Consider the following 16,332-nt stretch of genomic DNA (forward strand, 5'->3'; position numbering starts at 1 on the left):
GCCCATGGCGTTTCTACGCGAGGCTGCGCCACATAACCTCGTCCTAAGCAGCTGAGCTTGCAGCGGTGTGAGCTGCCCGCGCCCACGGCTGCCCTCCACAGTTCTGGGAGATAAGTTGCGACACAAGTCTTGTCTTGTAGCCACTCGACAGAAACACTATTACAGTTAAAACTTGATCGAACGCAAAACTGCGAATTATTTTGTTAAATCTAGAAACTCGTAAAATCGGGACTGTCGTTCTACAAGCAGACGACTCCATTAGTTCGATGTCTAAAGGGAGGCGCATTCTACCATGGCAGCGTAATTGCGGCGGCCGCGGCGCTCGCCTCCCGTTAATTTAGCAATGTGCTCAAAGTCTGCGGTCGAAATAATAGCAATAAAACATTTGGGGATCTGAAGAAACGAATTGGTTTCCCGACAAGAAAGCCCGCGATTTTCGCCTGCGTGCATGTCGTTAGCATTGGGCGGACAGACGTTTCGTAGCGCCAGGCGCGTTCACGCGTCCCCGGCTCGTTCGGTTCCCGAGGAGCAAAGCGCCCGGGCAAGTGAATAGCGTCCATCACCTGAAGCAACCGCCGCCACCACAGCTGGCGTTATCTAGTATCACTGACTGCAAACTGAAACTGCTGAGTTTATCTCGTAGAGCTCTGCAAAAACGAAACTATATGCTCCGTTTTTTTTCTGTTTTTTTTTTTCCGACGTGGCTCAACAACCTTCAGACTAAAAACGCGTGGAAAAGACATTTCCCAAGAACGAAAATAGACAGGACGACGCGTCGTCCTGTGTATTTCTTTTCTTGGTTAACGCCTTTCCGGTGCCTGTTTTCAAAATGAATCAACACCAACTCGCCCAACTATCCATCCTGTTAAACTCAATAATCTTCGTTGTGTTCTGACGAAACATTAGAGACTGCTCCTTTTTTAAATGTGTCTGTTTCTCGAAATGCTTCATTGAATCAGGAACAGCTCTGAATATATTTCGTTATTTCGAGTTCCTAAAAAGCATTGAGACGTAAGTCACCTGCAAGGGATTCTGAATTTCTTCGTTAGATCGGGAAATTCGTAAAGTCGGGTTTCGTTGGATCAAGTTTTGACTGCGGCTTGCCTCTGTGCTGATCTTCCTGCACACGATGGCGTTGCAAGGCCACTGCTCAACTGTGTTTCACTGTTTCCATGGCCGCTGCGGGGTCGGTAGGGGCGTTATGGCGGCCTTGGTTTCTATGGAAAGCCATGCTGCCCACTGGCGTTGCGGCACCCAATCCTTTTTCTCCAGACAGTGCGAGCTCACGCGTCCGTTCGCTGGCGTGGGAAGAATAGCTGCCACGTGTGCATGACCCGCTTCTTCACTGCGCCGCTCTCTAAGCTGTGTACCCGCAACGGTCGTTTTCTGTCCGCTATGGTTTATAACACGAGGCTTGAGTGCAACGTACACTTCTCGTTCTTGAATGTTACTTTCTCCAGCAATTTCCTTATTTCCTTCATAGGGCTGAACGCGTGTACTCTGCTCTGTACGGAGTATGTGGCGTGTGAGACAATTTCATGTACACCTTGCGCATTCGCTCAACATTTGCGCCAACGTGAGCACTAGCGCGGTCGCTTCTGCGTAAGGAAACCTTCCAATGCAAAACTTCGTGGGCCTATGGGATAAGTGCAATCTTGCTTACTCGCCCCAAAACCTTTCATCCGAACGCACTCCAAATGTTTGCACCCGCATGTATTCCTGCAATGTGTACAACCGTCACGTGTGAAAGAGTGATTTTACATCTCATTTCTACAAGTTTTTTACGTTTTTACAAGTTTTTACCTCTCGTTCCTTATCATGCATCATGACAACCTGGCCCTTTGCAGCAGTCATTTTCATTACCATGTGTTTTACTTCCTTTATTTGTACTGAAATAGTTTACTTTTACATTCATGTCACTCAAATGAACTAACTGTCCTTTGGTGCTCTTTGCCCTCAGTCGGCGTTTCGCCATAAAAATCCAAACATCATCATCATCATCATCATCATCATGAAAGCGTTTTTTATACCTTTTCGTTCCTTCTCTTTCTCTTCCTTTCTATTTTATATCACCCGCGCACTGCTCGTTCGTTTTTTTTTTTCAACACGCAGGAAGCACCAAGAATTCCCATAGCAGGGCAGATACATCTACAGATTTTATTAAAGTGATTTCTCTGTGGCAGTCTCTAAGTCATGGTGTAAAGCCGTGATCTTTCCGCCGCAGTAAACAACACGTATCTTCAATTTCTACTGGCCTAAACAATGCGGCGATGTTGAAAACTTCAGACTTTTAAAGAATTCGGTGAATGAACTTGCGCTATTCAGAGTTTATTTGTTTTCACACGTTTATTTCCACATTGGTTTGTGTTTTCGTCGTGCGATGGAGAGGGTTTAGGAAAAGAGAAGGGCAAGGGGATAGCACGGGGGGATACGGCGATCCAGGGATCATGCTGAGCGGTCCGTCGAGATGCAGAATGAAGGCGAAGAATGCACGCGGCGTCTTCTTCGCTTCACGGCCGAAAATTGTTTGCCGCACTGTCCAGCATGAGCCATCGCAAACAGCTTTACACGAATTCTTGGCACCAGTCGTGTAAGCACTGGTAGCAGTCGTAAGCCTGCTTCTTATTGGCGCCAGTAGCGTCCTTCAACCAATCCTCAAAACGCTTCCTGTCTTTTCCTAAACTCAAGTACATCCCAAGGGCATTGGAGGCCTGAAAAAAAAAAGTGATACAAATTAGTTTAACGCTTTGCGCAGCATTGGGCTAGCGGCGGGGGTTGGCAGAGGCTGAAGCAAAACGACCTGGCAGCCGCATACTAGTTGTATAATATAGAGGCACCAGTTATACTAGCTAAATAATACATGCAACTACGAGGTGCCCGTACAACATAGTACAATACTACGGGGCAGTTATAAGTTTTAAGGCCGTACAACTGATCGCCGTACATATTAACACAAAGTGGTCACTTTGCAACAGCGACAACCAAGACTGCTGGCAAAATTATTGGTATATTTTTTAAAGCAGAGCTTTCAATGTCTCATTGGTAACATAGTTCGTAGCGCAAAACCCAGTGCAGGCAAGCCAGCTTTACATAGTGGGAAGGGACATGACGATGGCTCTCCACAAAGGCACGTAAAGCGCCCCAAAAGAAAAAAAAAACGCTTCATGAGGTCGGAATCGAACCTGGGTTCCTCGCCTTATGAAGCCGACATCTATCCGATGCGCCATTCGGTCTTTTTTCCGCTATAATACACGAATAATTTAGGCATACTCAACGACCAAAAGACAATACAAAAGTTAAGAAGTCATCAGTGGAGAAGCACAAATTCCAACTGCGTTTTGCGTCCTTTAAAAATGAGGCAAGCACCTACACGCATACAAAACATTCAACCAAACCGGTGGATCATTCTGCGCCGCATAAACACTCCTCGCCAATGCAGCAAGCTCACGAAAAATGAACGTATTTGACCAAATGTCGGTCAGTCATGCGACACTATCACAATCTATACAAACCCAGCCCTACAAATACGCCATAAAGTACCCGATTAACATCATGAAAATGCAAGAACCAAATGTTGTAAGGAGTAATTTCAATGTCCTTCTGGAGAGTCCACTGCAGAAAAACACAGCGTCCCGGCACAGCACAAAGCAATGATCAATTGTCTCCGGTTGATTGCATAGGCGACAATTGTCCGACCAAGGAATAGACATTTCCTTTTCGCGCAGCCATGTCTTAACTGGGAGTGTGGAAGAATCGGACACGATCGAAGCAGTTCGGATTTTGGACTTTGGCTTTGACTCAAACTGCAAGGGAGAAAGATTCGTGTTTAAACCGTCTTTCGCTCAGCAAATGGGCTCTGGATTTTCATGCTTCAACTGCACCCCTCTAACTAACCGACATCGGATGCAGATAGTGCGCAGTATAGGTGACGGAAGTGCACGAGGCCTTAATTACGTGGAGTGCGGAATTCTCCGAGAACTTCAGCTCAACAAGCGTAAGTCACCTCGCCGGTGACGACGTGAAGCGCAGGGTGACGATGTTAACCCCATGCAGTCAGCCGTTATTAGCAGAGCAAGCAGGCACTCAACCAGCAGTGCGCAACCGCAGCGCATACCCGCCTACTGATTTTTCTTTTCTTGCGTCTCCTTATCCACTGCCACATGGCGGAGATGCGCCAAAAAGGGATTACAACTATAACTCACTAAATAAACGTCTATGCATTACAAGGTTTCTGCATCTAATCAAAAGTTTGACGAAAGTTCCTCAGGTCAAAGAAAAAGCAATGCCGTCACTTACCAAGTCAAAAAGTGCAAAGACGTTTCGGATCTGCTTCTTCGTCATTCTAAGGTTAACTGATCGGCTAGAATGAAAAGTAAACTGAGGATCTCGGAGAATTTTATTCAAACTTTGTACTAAATAATAAATACCGCATCTAACTCGTGCTCCGCACAGCGTTCGCTGTCGTGAAAATGCCCAGAATATTGTAGAGTGCACTCGCGTGCACGTGAAAAGCCTCACAGGCAACAGTCAACAAAAAAAATGGCCGCGTCTCTGCTCCTTTCGTTGCAAATGTCGACGAAATACGATAGTCTACTGGCGCCTCTGCCAAGTAAATGCCTCTTTTCTCCTTCCTGCTCATCTCTGATGGTGTTCCTCTCCCGTCTCGTTCCTCCCCAGGTAACACGCCAGAGGTTTACTCAAGTCTATTTACATTTACCGCGTTCCTCTGCTCCAAATCGGGTGCCTCGACACCAGCGCTGCTGTAAGGCGGAGACGCGCGTGAATCGAGGCACCATACTACAACGTTTATAGAACCACGTTGCCCTACTCCACCAGCGTTCCAAGCGAAACGTGTGTCCTATCTAGTGGAACCTTTTGTTTCTGTTGCCGTTGGATTTCTTAAATGCCGCCAGGAGCTATAGTAGCGCGGGCAACAGAAGGCGGCGATTTTCTGCAGTTGGTGTAGTATTTTATTTGCTATCACAAAAACCAAGCATCGATGAATTTTTTAAAAGAGGAACACTGCAAATATCACTTATGTATTGATTTTCTGCCTTATATTTGCATAATGTCTTGTTCTTGTTCAACAATGTGGAGAAGTTTGAACATTGATACCGGATTTAGGCGTTTAGATTTGGCTGTGGGTGCGCAGGTTCTGTTTTACTTTAGCCACGTGGCTGCATCGAGTCACAGACAGACAGACAGACAGACAGACAGACAGACAGACAGACAGACAGACAGACAGACAGACAGACAGACAGACAGACAGACAGACAGACAGACCAAAACCTATTCTATTAAGTAGCCTAAGAAAGACTAAAATCTATGAAAAAAACAGGCACAGTGGTGATAAAGCATTCGTTACCTTAGCATAGCCTTTCGCCTCTAATCGCTGGCCAAGGACTGGACCAATACCGGCGAGCTCTGTGACTGCCTTGTTCCCGATTGGCTCCGAGACGAAGTTGCGGTGCTTCTGCGACGTTGACGAAGGAGCACCGCAACTTGCTGCAAGAAATAGGGCCGCGAAGCTTAATTATGGCTCGAATTGCAGCAACGAAGGGTGACCAGCCGAACGTCAATGACCCCGCAGAGTACCAGCCTTGCTCTTGTAATACCCGTACGTATAAATATGGTTTCGACTGCATTCAATAATAGCCAACGTGAACTTCAATTCGCCCTCAAACTTCGAAAGCAAGTAAAAATAGCTAGGTGATTATGTTTCAAAGCAAAAGCTTTCTACCGCTACCAGCTATCGATACCTTCATAGCGTGCGGGACAAGAAACTCCCAATGCGGATGAGGAGGGGGGAGGGGGGCAGTTTTCACTGCCGGAGCACAGTGTAGATGGCGCGGCGATAGAGCGATATTATCTGGAGTTTCCCCGCGCGCAACTGGTTGTTTGCGCCGGCGGGCGCGTTGGAGAGGCGGCTTTGTTATCTGCTTTAGCGACGATTGTTTTTGGCTTGTTCTGGCGTGCTTCGCTTTCATAGCGCGCTTCCTTCGCATGGCTTGATTAACTTGTTCGACAGCGCCTCCTGGGTAACCCGGACCCGACGGAATTAAGGGGTCGTACGGCAAAAATACGTTAAGCATTGGTTTGCAGGGTGAGAAAACATAATGTAGAAACCACATACAGACATCTGGATGCTGGAGAAAACGCTACCTTTTGTGCAGTGGTGGCCACGAATGGGACTCCGTCTTCAAAATTGGTGAATACTAATTCGGTTGTGTTTTAACAAGTATTACAAAAGGGGAAAGGGGCAACTGCATCTGATAAAAAAGCGATAATAAAAGTCCCCCCATCTTTCTCGAAATTCTCGAGCTTACTAAAGTAACTAGTTCAAATCGGTATAAATGGGAATCACTAAGCTCACATGCCGAATTGTTTCGGTGTGTGCGCTTGTGTCGTGTGGTGGTGTAGTCCCTAGCTAGTACATTAGGATGGCTAGGTTCCGCTGTCTCGCCCTTCGAAAGATACCCCTCTCTGTTTTCTTTCCGCCAACGTACGGCCGGGTTACAGCGGTGGCGTCCGCAGCTCTGGCCCGGCCGTGGCTGACGCTGCTGCGTTCGGGATGCCGCCCCCGCGGATTCCAGGTAGCTGTGGCAGAATCTCTGGTTTCACGCTTTGTAGATCCACGTGTGTGATTTTAAGTGACGTCGCATGGGCAATTGTTGTGGGTGAAGTTTAAAGCTTTGCTTTCCAACCACCTTCACAGTGTAGATTGGAGCCATTTTTTAAATATATATTAACGATATTAACAGTAATATGTGTTCTACTATTCGATTATTTGCGGATGTCGGCGCTATTTATAGACAAAATACAAACCCCCAAGATTCTTTATCCTCGCACGCAGACCTTAATCAACTGATAAAATGGTGTAGGGATCGGGAGATGGAAATAAACACGTCGAAAATGCACGCACGAATGTCATAACATTTACTAAAACTAGCATGTCAGAGCTCCGTCACCGTTTTCTTAATATTGTGCCTATACAAGCCGTAATTATGGTAAGATACTTGGGGGTCCACATAATGTCTGACCTAACCTGGAACCATCATATCGATGCAATAACAAGCAAAGCATCTAAATCCCTCGCATTTATTATACGTAATCTGCAATCAGCTAACAAGTCCACAGAGCTTCTGACCTACCAAACACTAGTTCTAAAGAATATGCAGCAGTAATCTGGAACCCCCATTACTCGTGTCTCTAGAACAAACTTGAAGCACTCCAAAATAAACCTGCCCGATTCCTGCTCAGGAACTTACTCACGGACATCAAGCGTAGCAGAAACGCAAAAAAATGGCAGCATCTCCACTCCGTGGATGATGGCGAGGGTGCGGAGTACGGGGACTCGAAATGACATCCAAGTTGCGCCCCAAGTGACATCCGATTTGCGCCCCGACCGTCATTCGATTTGAGCCGTGAGTTGCACCTTGATTATTCCCTAAATGAAACTGCAACGCACGGCTAAGATCGAATTTCGCTTGATTTTCGCTTGATGGTGGTGTGCGCACGGATGGACGCGGACGGACATTGGGAGGTCCTGAGGTACTCCACACCGCTACAGGCGAGGGACTAAGCCGTTTGACTCTCGGGTACTAACTCACGGTCGTAGCCCAATCGGTAAGACGACAGACACAGGCTCGAATCCTGCCGGTGCCTGTGTTATTTTTTGCCATTGTGAATGCTATGCGCATGGACGCGTACGGCCAGTGTGGCTTAGTGAGCTTGAGCTTGAGTGAGTTTGAGCCCGACTGAGTTTGAGTACGCCTGAGACCGAGTGAGTTCTGAGTCCATTTTGAGTTTGAGTACATTGTGAGTTCTGAGCACATTTTGAGTTTGAGTACGTTTTGAGTTTTGAGTACATTTCGAGTTTGAGTAAACTTTGAGTACTGAGTACATTTTGAGTTCTGGGTTTCTTTTTAGTTTTGAGAACATTTTGAGTTCTGTGTACATTTTGAGTGCTGAGTACATTTCGAGTGAGTACATTTTGAGTTCCGAGTACATTTTGAGTACATTCTGAGTTTTGAGTCCATTTTTAGTTCTGAGTACAATTTGAGTTTTGAGTCAATTTTGAGTTTGAGTCCATTTGGAATTCTGAGTGCATATGAGTTTTGAGTCCATTTTGAGTTCTGATCGAGTACACATGAGTTGCTATAGGAGGCAGCTATGGCTGGCTGTTAAGTTTCATGTGTCGCTTTGGGCTCGCAATTCAGGTTACCTGCGGGTACGGCAGCCTTCGCGATGCGCATGCTCGGTTGGTGGGGAGGGGGGGTGTCTCATTTCACGGCTGGGCGTGTGAATGATGATCGGCTGGTGAGGTCATAAAAAAGGATTATCTCACCTTTTCCTCTTGATGGACCCTCTACGGAGGTGAGAGAGCGTGGCGGGGAAGCACACGGTGGCGCTTGCTTGCTGGTTGTTCGCCTGCTTCTGTCAACGGTTTGATCTGTTAGGGTCAAAAAGGAAGAGGTGAGCGCCAGGTGTGAGTGCCAGGTGAGCTAGGTGAAGAGGTGAGCGCCAGGAGGAACAGCGGCTGTCCCCACCGCTGTTTCAAATGAGTTGTCAACTGAATCAACTTGGCGACGCCCGTTTAGATAGAATAATGACCGCATTATGAAATAGATTGTGTGAAAATTCAAACTGATGTCGCTAAGGCGTGTAAGGTATCAAGATAAGGGTCCCGACTAATTGAATCACGTGAGGTAAATTAAAAATGCTTCCTGTGCATAGTCATCAGACAGTCCTAATAAGTCATACATTGGTTTAAAATTCAAAACGATGCCGCGGGGCGTGTGGGGAATCATATTGAAGGTCTTGATGAGGGCAATCACTTGGGACAAAACGCGCTATGGTTATATCATGACCTAGTCATGGCTAGTCATAGATTGGGTTAAAATTCAAAGTCATAGCGCTAGGGCGCGTGGCGTATAAATTAAAGGTCTCTATGAGGGGAATCACGTGGGGCAAATGCAGGAATTCTTCCTCATTATTATCATATGACATAGTCATAAAGGGTCTGAAATTTTATTTATTTTGATTTTCATTTATTCCACCTTAAAGGCCCGAAGGCATTACATAAGGCGGGCAGCGTACAAGGTATAATAAACAACGCAACCAAAAAAATGGTACCAAGGGTAAACATTTAGACAACAATGATAACACAAATGGCACAAAATGTAAAGTACACAGCATTACCAGGTGCAAAGAAAAAGTAGAGGTTTGGGTTAAAATTCAAAATTATGCCACTAGGGTGGGCGGGGCATCAAATTGGAGGTTGCAATGAGGGAAATCACATGGGACAAAAATGCGGTATGGCTATATCATGAGATAGTCATGGTTAGTCATTGTTTGGGTTAACATTCAAATTGATGCCACTAGGATGTGTTGGGTATCAATTAATGGTCTCGATGAGGGGAATCATGTGGGACAAATATAAAAATGCTTCCTGGTTATAGTCATCAGATAGTCATGGCGAGGATTATATTGGATTAAAATTCGAAGTGACCCTCCTCGGGCGTGTAGGGTATCAAATTTACGATCTTGATGAGGGGAGTCACGTGGGACAAATAAAAAAGGCTTCGTGGTTCTAATCATGAGATAGTCATGGTGAGTCATACATTACGTGGGGTATCAAATTCAAGGTTTCAATTAGAAGAGTCGCGTGGGGCATATAAATAATGCGTCCTGCTTACAGTCATGAGAGTCATGGAGTCAGATTTCATTAATATTCCAAATGATCCTGCCAGGGTGTGTGGGGTATCAAATGTATCTTTGAGGGAAATCACGTGGTACAAATATAAAAATGCTTTCTGGTTATACCTATGAGATCGTCGCGGTGAGTCATAAATTGAGTGAAAATTTTAAGGGGCGCCAATAGGGCTTGTTGGGTATCAAGTTAAAGGTCTCGATGAGGGAAATCGCGTGGAATAAATAAAGAAATGCGTCCTCCTATCATCAGGCTATAGTCATGGCTAGTCACAGATTGGGTTAAAATTCAGTGATGCCGATAGGGCGTATTGGGTATCAAAATAGTTGTCTCGGTGAAAGAAGGTAAATCGGATGGAATCTTTGGAAATCATGGCACTGAATAATGACCAGTTAAGTAAAAAAGTATTATGCAGTGCAACATCGATATAATTGTGCTTGTGAATTGTGGGCACGCCATCTTGAAAGCGTAGTTGGTTCGACACATTGCACCACATAACATCCGTCAACAAGCCTGCGTTCCATGAAACAGCTTAGGAACTTTTGGGCTGATATGCCTCTTATGTACGCGCAGAAGTAAGTGGGGTGGCGGAATCAGCGAATTCCTCCGATCGTGCTATTCGCCGCTGCATAGCACTATTTCCTGCTCGAGACCGTAACTCTAAATAGCTTCGATGTAAATGAACTGAGCGGTGAGCGCACGTCCCCTCGCCCAATGTTGTTTCTTTCTCCCCGGGGGCCCAGCACACCACCCAGACTGGACCCCATCTGTCATAGACACGATCACGGAGCCTACATCAAGAGTTCGGTATCAATTATATACTTACAATCGCTTGCAAGCTGCGCTAATCATCATGTCCAGCAGATATAACTGTATTAAATCTGCAACGAAAATTGTTTCCGACCTCGCAGGAGACGGTATCATGTCCACCGAATGCAAGAGTTCGAGCTCACGATTTTGCACCCGTAATATTTTTACCGCGCGTGAATTTTAAAACTTTGAATGTTAATGAAATCTGAGTCCATCTGAGCCCGAGTAAATTCCTAGCACGAGAGAGTTGTGAGTCCATTTGAGTTCTGAATTCATTTTGAGTTTTTAGTCCATTTTGAGTTCTGAGTTAATTTTGAGTGTTGAGTCCATTTTGAGTTTGAGTGCTTTTTGAGCTTGAGTACATTTTGAGTTTAGAGTCCATTTTGAGTTTTGAGTACATTTTGAAAATGTGAGAAACAGAGCGAAAGGACCGGACGTAAAGTAGAAGACATATACGCGGCATTGACTAACAACCCAGTTTTATTGCTTGCAGGCGGCTTATATTGCTTTGAGTTCTGAGTACATTTGAGTTTTGAGTACATTTTGAGTTTGAGTACATTTTGAGTCTGAGTACAATTGAGTTTTGAGTGCAATTTCAGTTTGAGTACATTTTGAGTTCTGAGTACATTTTGAGTTTTGAGACCATGTGATTTCTGAGTTTTGCGCTAACTGTGAGTTTGAATTTGAGTGAGCGCAGATGTGCTTCTGCGCAATTAGTCTGAGTTTGAGTGAGTGGTGATTCGAAAATAAATTTGTGAGTGAGGTTGAGTGAGCCACGCCAACTTTGCCGAGGTATGGATTTCGCGCCTTTTATTAACTTAAGGATTATCTTGCGAATGACAGATTGCAAAAAACCAGCCCTGCTTAGTCTTTCCAGCTGGCTTGTGAAACTACTGGATATTTTTTCGGTGCACGATTTTGTGACGGATGCTCGCAGACAAGAAACACCTATCCCCATTTTTACGATCTTTGAGTGCCCGGAATTGAAGTCTACTATAGGCTTCTTTGAACGCGGGAAGTACGACCAGCATATATGTTTTTCTTCTCTATACAGCCCCAGACCCAAAAATTGTAATTCATGTTCCTTTGGTAACTCAACTGTAAAGCTCAGTCCACAGCCGTACTGTTCAAAAAGGTTCAAAACGTGACTCACCTTCTGGTCGAGGCTATCAGGCTTTACAAATACCAGAAAATCGCCTACGTATCTGTAAATGTTACTGGCCACCTCTCCCAAGTTTTCTCAATCTGTCTGTCAATTCTACTAGAAATATGTTGCTAAGAAGAGGGGCAACTTTACACGCTATGCATACACCAGTTTTTTGGAGATAAAACTTTTCTTTCCATTCCACAAAAGGTGGACCTCAAATAAAACTATAGCATTTCCAGGAAAGTGTTGACAGACACACAAGTGCTGACATACTTTATCTGGTCATTATCCTGGTTGATGCAAAGCCGCACACTCTTCATAAGATCTTCTAATGGCATGGAATAATATAGGACTTGGACATAAATACTAAATAAATCGCAGGCACCCGTATTCGACAGCTTAAGAAAACTCACAAGTTCATCAGAGTTCGGGATGAAGAATGGGTCGCATACAGCAATGTTGAGCAAATGCTTCTGCAGAAATCCAGACAGCTCTCACTGCCAAGCGCGTCTTTCAGTTACGATCGCACGAAAAGGAACACCAGGTTTATGTGTTTTAGCAGCGAAGAAAATCTCCAAATGAAGGCCTTGCGACTTCTTAACCAAATTGGCGAGGCTTTCCAGGTTGTGCTCATGCAGCAAAGCTAGGGTTTTTTGGTTATCTTTTGCTGGCTTAGGCCCACTGAAACAAAATTCTACGCAGCAGCTTCAAAAGCCTTTTGCGAGAATGTACTCTGCGGACCAACAGCAAAGAAACATTCCTCATCGGACGTCAACAGATGCAAATTATTTTTCACAGCATAATTAACCAGGCTTTTATCATTCAGGAAGAGTTTTCGGTTACCTTTCGATCCCGCTAGTCCAAACACGTCCGCAGCTTCCGAAACGCGCCACGAGACAGGCCTGGACGGCACCAGTTTTTCTGGCGGACTCATGACAGGCTCACCTGGCTTTAGGTACACTGGAACAAAATTATTCGCAACAGCTTCAAAAGTGTTTTGCGAGAATGTTCTCTACGGAGCAACAAGGAAGAAACCTTCCTTATCGGACGTCAACAGATGCAAGTTATTTTTCACAGCATAATTAACCAGGCCTTTATCATTCATGAAGTTCTTTTGGTTACCTTTCGATCCTGATAGTGAAGCTACGTCCACAGCTTCCGCGATGAATCGACGGCGGTCCACTTCCGAAACGCGCCACGAGACAGACCTGGACAGCGCCAGTTTTTCTGGCGGACTCAAAACAGGCTCACGGCAGAACTTCGGCCCGAGCTGCAAAACGGAAGCGAACGTCGCGTTCCTTGGATAAGGAAACGTTCCTGACCAACACAAAAAGATTTTGCAGCCAAAAGATAAAGTTCGAGATAAAGTTTCAGATAAGTTAAAATTCGTCAGAACTTGTGGTGTGTCTGTCAACACTTTCCTGGAAATCCTATCGTTTTATTTGAGGTCCACCTTTTGTAGAATGGAAAGGAACGTTTCATCTCCAAAAAACTGGTGTGTGCATAGCGTGTAAAGTTGCCCCTCTTCTTAGCAACATATTTCTAGAAAGAATTGACAGACTAATTGAGAAAAACCTGGGAGAGGTGGCCAGTAAGATTGCCAGATACGTAGACAATTTTCTAGTATTTGTAAAGCCTGATAGCCTCGACCAAAAGGTGACTCAGGTTTTGAACCCTTTTAAACCGTATGGCTGTGGTCTGAGCTTTACAGTTGAGTTACCAAAGGAACATGAATTACAGTTTTTGGGTCTGAGGCTGTATAGAGAAGAAAAACATATATGCTGGTTCTACTTCCCGCGTTCAAAGAAGCCCATAGTAGACATCAATTCCGGGCACTCAAAGATAATAAAAATGGGGATCGGTGTTTCTTGTCTGCGAGCATCCCTCACAAAATCGTGCACCGAAAAAATATCCAGTAGTTTCACAAGCCAGCTAGAAAGACTAAAACGGGCTGGTTTTTCGCAATCTGTCATTAGCAAGATAATCCTTAAGTTAATAAAGGCGCGAAATCCATACCTCGGCAAAGTTGGCGCGGCTCACTCAAACTCACTCACAAATTTATTTTCGAATCACCACTCATTCAAACTCAGACTCACAGCGGAGCAGCACATCTGCGCTCACTCAAACTCAAACTCACAGTGAGCACAAAACTCAGAACTCACTCGGTCTCAAAACTCCAAATGCACTCAGCACTCAAAATGTACTCAAACTCAAAATGTACTCAAAACTCAAAATGTACTCGAATTGAATGTACTCAGAACTCAAAATGTACTGCAAACTCAAAATGAACTCAGCACTCAAAATTTACTGAACTCTCAAAATGAATCCAGAACTCAAATGGACTCACAACTCTCTCGTGTTAGGAATTTACTCGTGCTCAGATAGACTAAGATTTCATTAACATTCAGTGTTTTAAAATTCCCGCGTGGTAAAAATAATACAGGTGCAAATTCATGATCTTAAACTCTTGCATTCGGTACGGCATGATACCGTAACTCCTGTGAGGTGGGAAACAATTTTCGTTGCAGATTTAATACAACTATACCAGTAGTTTCACTATCTCGTAGTTTTGAAAGCCAACTAGAAAGACCAAATAGGGCTGGTTTTTTGAAATCTGTCATTCGCCATATAATAAAAGGCGCGAAAAGTTAATAAAAGGCGCGAAATCAGATTGGGGGAACGAGAAAAAGAAAATAAGTGTAAAAAACCTCTCGCCATTCCGTATATGCACAAGGTGTCGCACGGGTTAAAAAATGTTGCTAACCGGTATGACGTGGACGTGGTTTTCCCGGCCCCAAACAAACTGACCAAGTTATGCGGCAAAATGGACAGAATGTCACTTCCCAGTGTGAAGCCATCAAGAAAACGAGCATGCCAAGTGAAACATACTCCCCCTTCGTGCGGTGTGCAATGTGTGCTGTTTATCTGATACCGATAACGTGTGGCCACATCTATGCAGCAAAAACTGAGCGATGTTTAAGCATACGTCTGCAAGAACGTAAAAAAGATGAAAAATCAAAGCAGGGCCACAACTATGGGAACACTGCACCACGCGTGGGTGTTCGCCCATCTTCTGCGATACTGCAGTTTTGTCACGGCATCCAGATAAAACCACTTGAGAGCTGATAGAAGTATTTCACTATAAAAGGTCCGGAGATAGATGTCTTAGTGTCCCATCAATTTTTATAACAGAGAAAGAATAATTTTATCTGTGCCACGTACTCATTGTGATCGTAGCGGTGTCTTGATATGTTATGGTTTTGCTGTTTTCATGCCCTTAAACTACGATTGTCGCATGTACACCAATATTCATTCCCTGTAAAAAGTGGCTTTCACGATTTTATCTTGGGCGAGACGCAAGCACCACGTGAGATGTTGAAAGTATATAGGTGTGTTTCTTTTCAATAAACAAATAGTTGCGAGTTAGCGCCGTGTCGTCTGTTTTTTCTACTTTCGTCCCTGTGGTGTGAGCGCTTCCACCTTCAGGACCAGATACAAAGGCTGAAGCATTTAACGAATCACCGCTTCGTGTCCACTTTTCTCTACGAGTGACTGTATACTTAACAAAAAATACAAATTAATGCGAATGTTTCACGGTCGAAGAGGAGGAAGTGCACATGTACTTACTGCCTCTCTTGTACGAAGAACAATGTTCTGAGGAGGTTGTTCGATGAATAGGTGGGCTGTATCTTGATGCGGCGAGCGTTCGAGGCGTCTGCCTTCCGTGGCGACTGGGACTGAGCGATTACTCCGCGTTCTGCCGGCGCGCAACGTCTCTCGCCTGTCGCGGCGGCGAAGGTTATGTTATGCCAGCAGCTACGGTGGCGACTGCAAACGACACTCCGACCTTCTCAGACATTTCACCATACCTTGCCCTCCCTCGCCCTTCCCCTCTTCATTCAGTTCTCTCTCCTAAAGCAAAGCTCCCTTCCGGCATTTCCAACTAAACTTTATACCGCTCCGCTGTTAGTTTTCGTCTTTTGAGGTAGGAGACAAATACATTTCAACATTGCGTTCGTTTGTACGGCTTTCTAAGTGTTTCCGTTTCGGCCACGTAGTGAGAAGAGTTTGAAACACAGTTTAGAGAGGTCTGAAGAGGAGACGCGGCTGGTCATTGTCTAAGATGAGGGTTCGGAGGATCTTTTATCACGGAGAATCTTTTATCAGACAGACAGACAGACAGACAGACAGACAGACAGACAGACAGACAGACAGACAGACAGACAGACAGACAGACAGACAGACAGACAGACAGACAGACAGACAGACAGACAGACATTTTCGAGTTCAACTAGTCCAAGAAGGGCTGTCGTCTTTAAAAAACAAGGGCGGTAAAGCAAGGCCACAGGATGCTCGCTAGACTTCAGCTGTCTTGGCCTACCACGATGTACGTCCACAGCAGCGACCATTGCCCTGGCTCGAAATCACCCTTTGGCAACCTTTGTGGACGTTGAAATACTCAGGACACATATCAGGCACCTCGCCCGTCTACCTGATCATCACTTCGCGGGAATACCAGCGATTCGTCCCCGGGCGTCGTTTTACTCGACGATTTACAACACTTCGCAAGTACTGCTTGTGTAATGTTTGCCTCACAAATGCGTAATGTTTTCTTTTTGCTGTACAATGTTTTGTGTTTGCTGGAAAGTATGAGCATCGCCGC

At 45.1% G+C, this 16,332-nt stretch overlaps 1 protein-coding gene across 1 annotated transcript in view; it reads right to left on the reverse strand.

The window, feature by feature from the left end:
• Positions 1–2,327: 2,327 nt before the first annotated feature.
• The window catches only part of LOC144148527 (uncharacterized), a gene marked incomplete at its 5' end in the record, with an annotated part of 188,863 nt that continues 174,858 nt past the window's right edge, over positions 2,328–16,332 (reverse strand). The window contains 4 exons of the mRNA XM_077680051.1: positions 2,328–2,711; positions 5,366–5,505; positions 8,348–8,452; positions 12,513–12,629. Coding sequence (XP_077536177.1) covers positions 2,565–2,711; positions 5,366–5,505; positions 8,348–8,452; positions 12,513–12,629 — 509 coding nt within the window. The remainder of the gene's footprint in view (positions 2,712–5,365; positions 5,506–8,347; positions 8,453–12,512; positions 12,630–16,332) is intronic.

This window comes from Haemaphysalis longicornis, unplaced genomic scaffold (genome assembly GCF_048455015.1).
Source record: "Haemaphysalis longicornis isolate Haplotype H1 unplaced genomic scaffold, Haemaphysalis longicornis Haplotype H1 scaffold_8, whole genome shotgun sequence".
NCBI classification, from domain to species: domain Eukaryota; kingdom Metazoa; phylum Arthropoda; class Arachnida; order Ixodida; family Ixodidae; genus Haemaphysalis; species Haemaphysalis longicornis.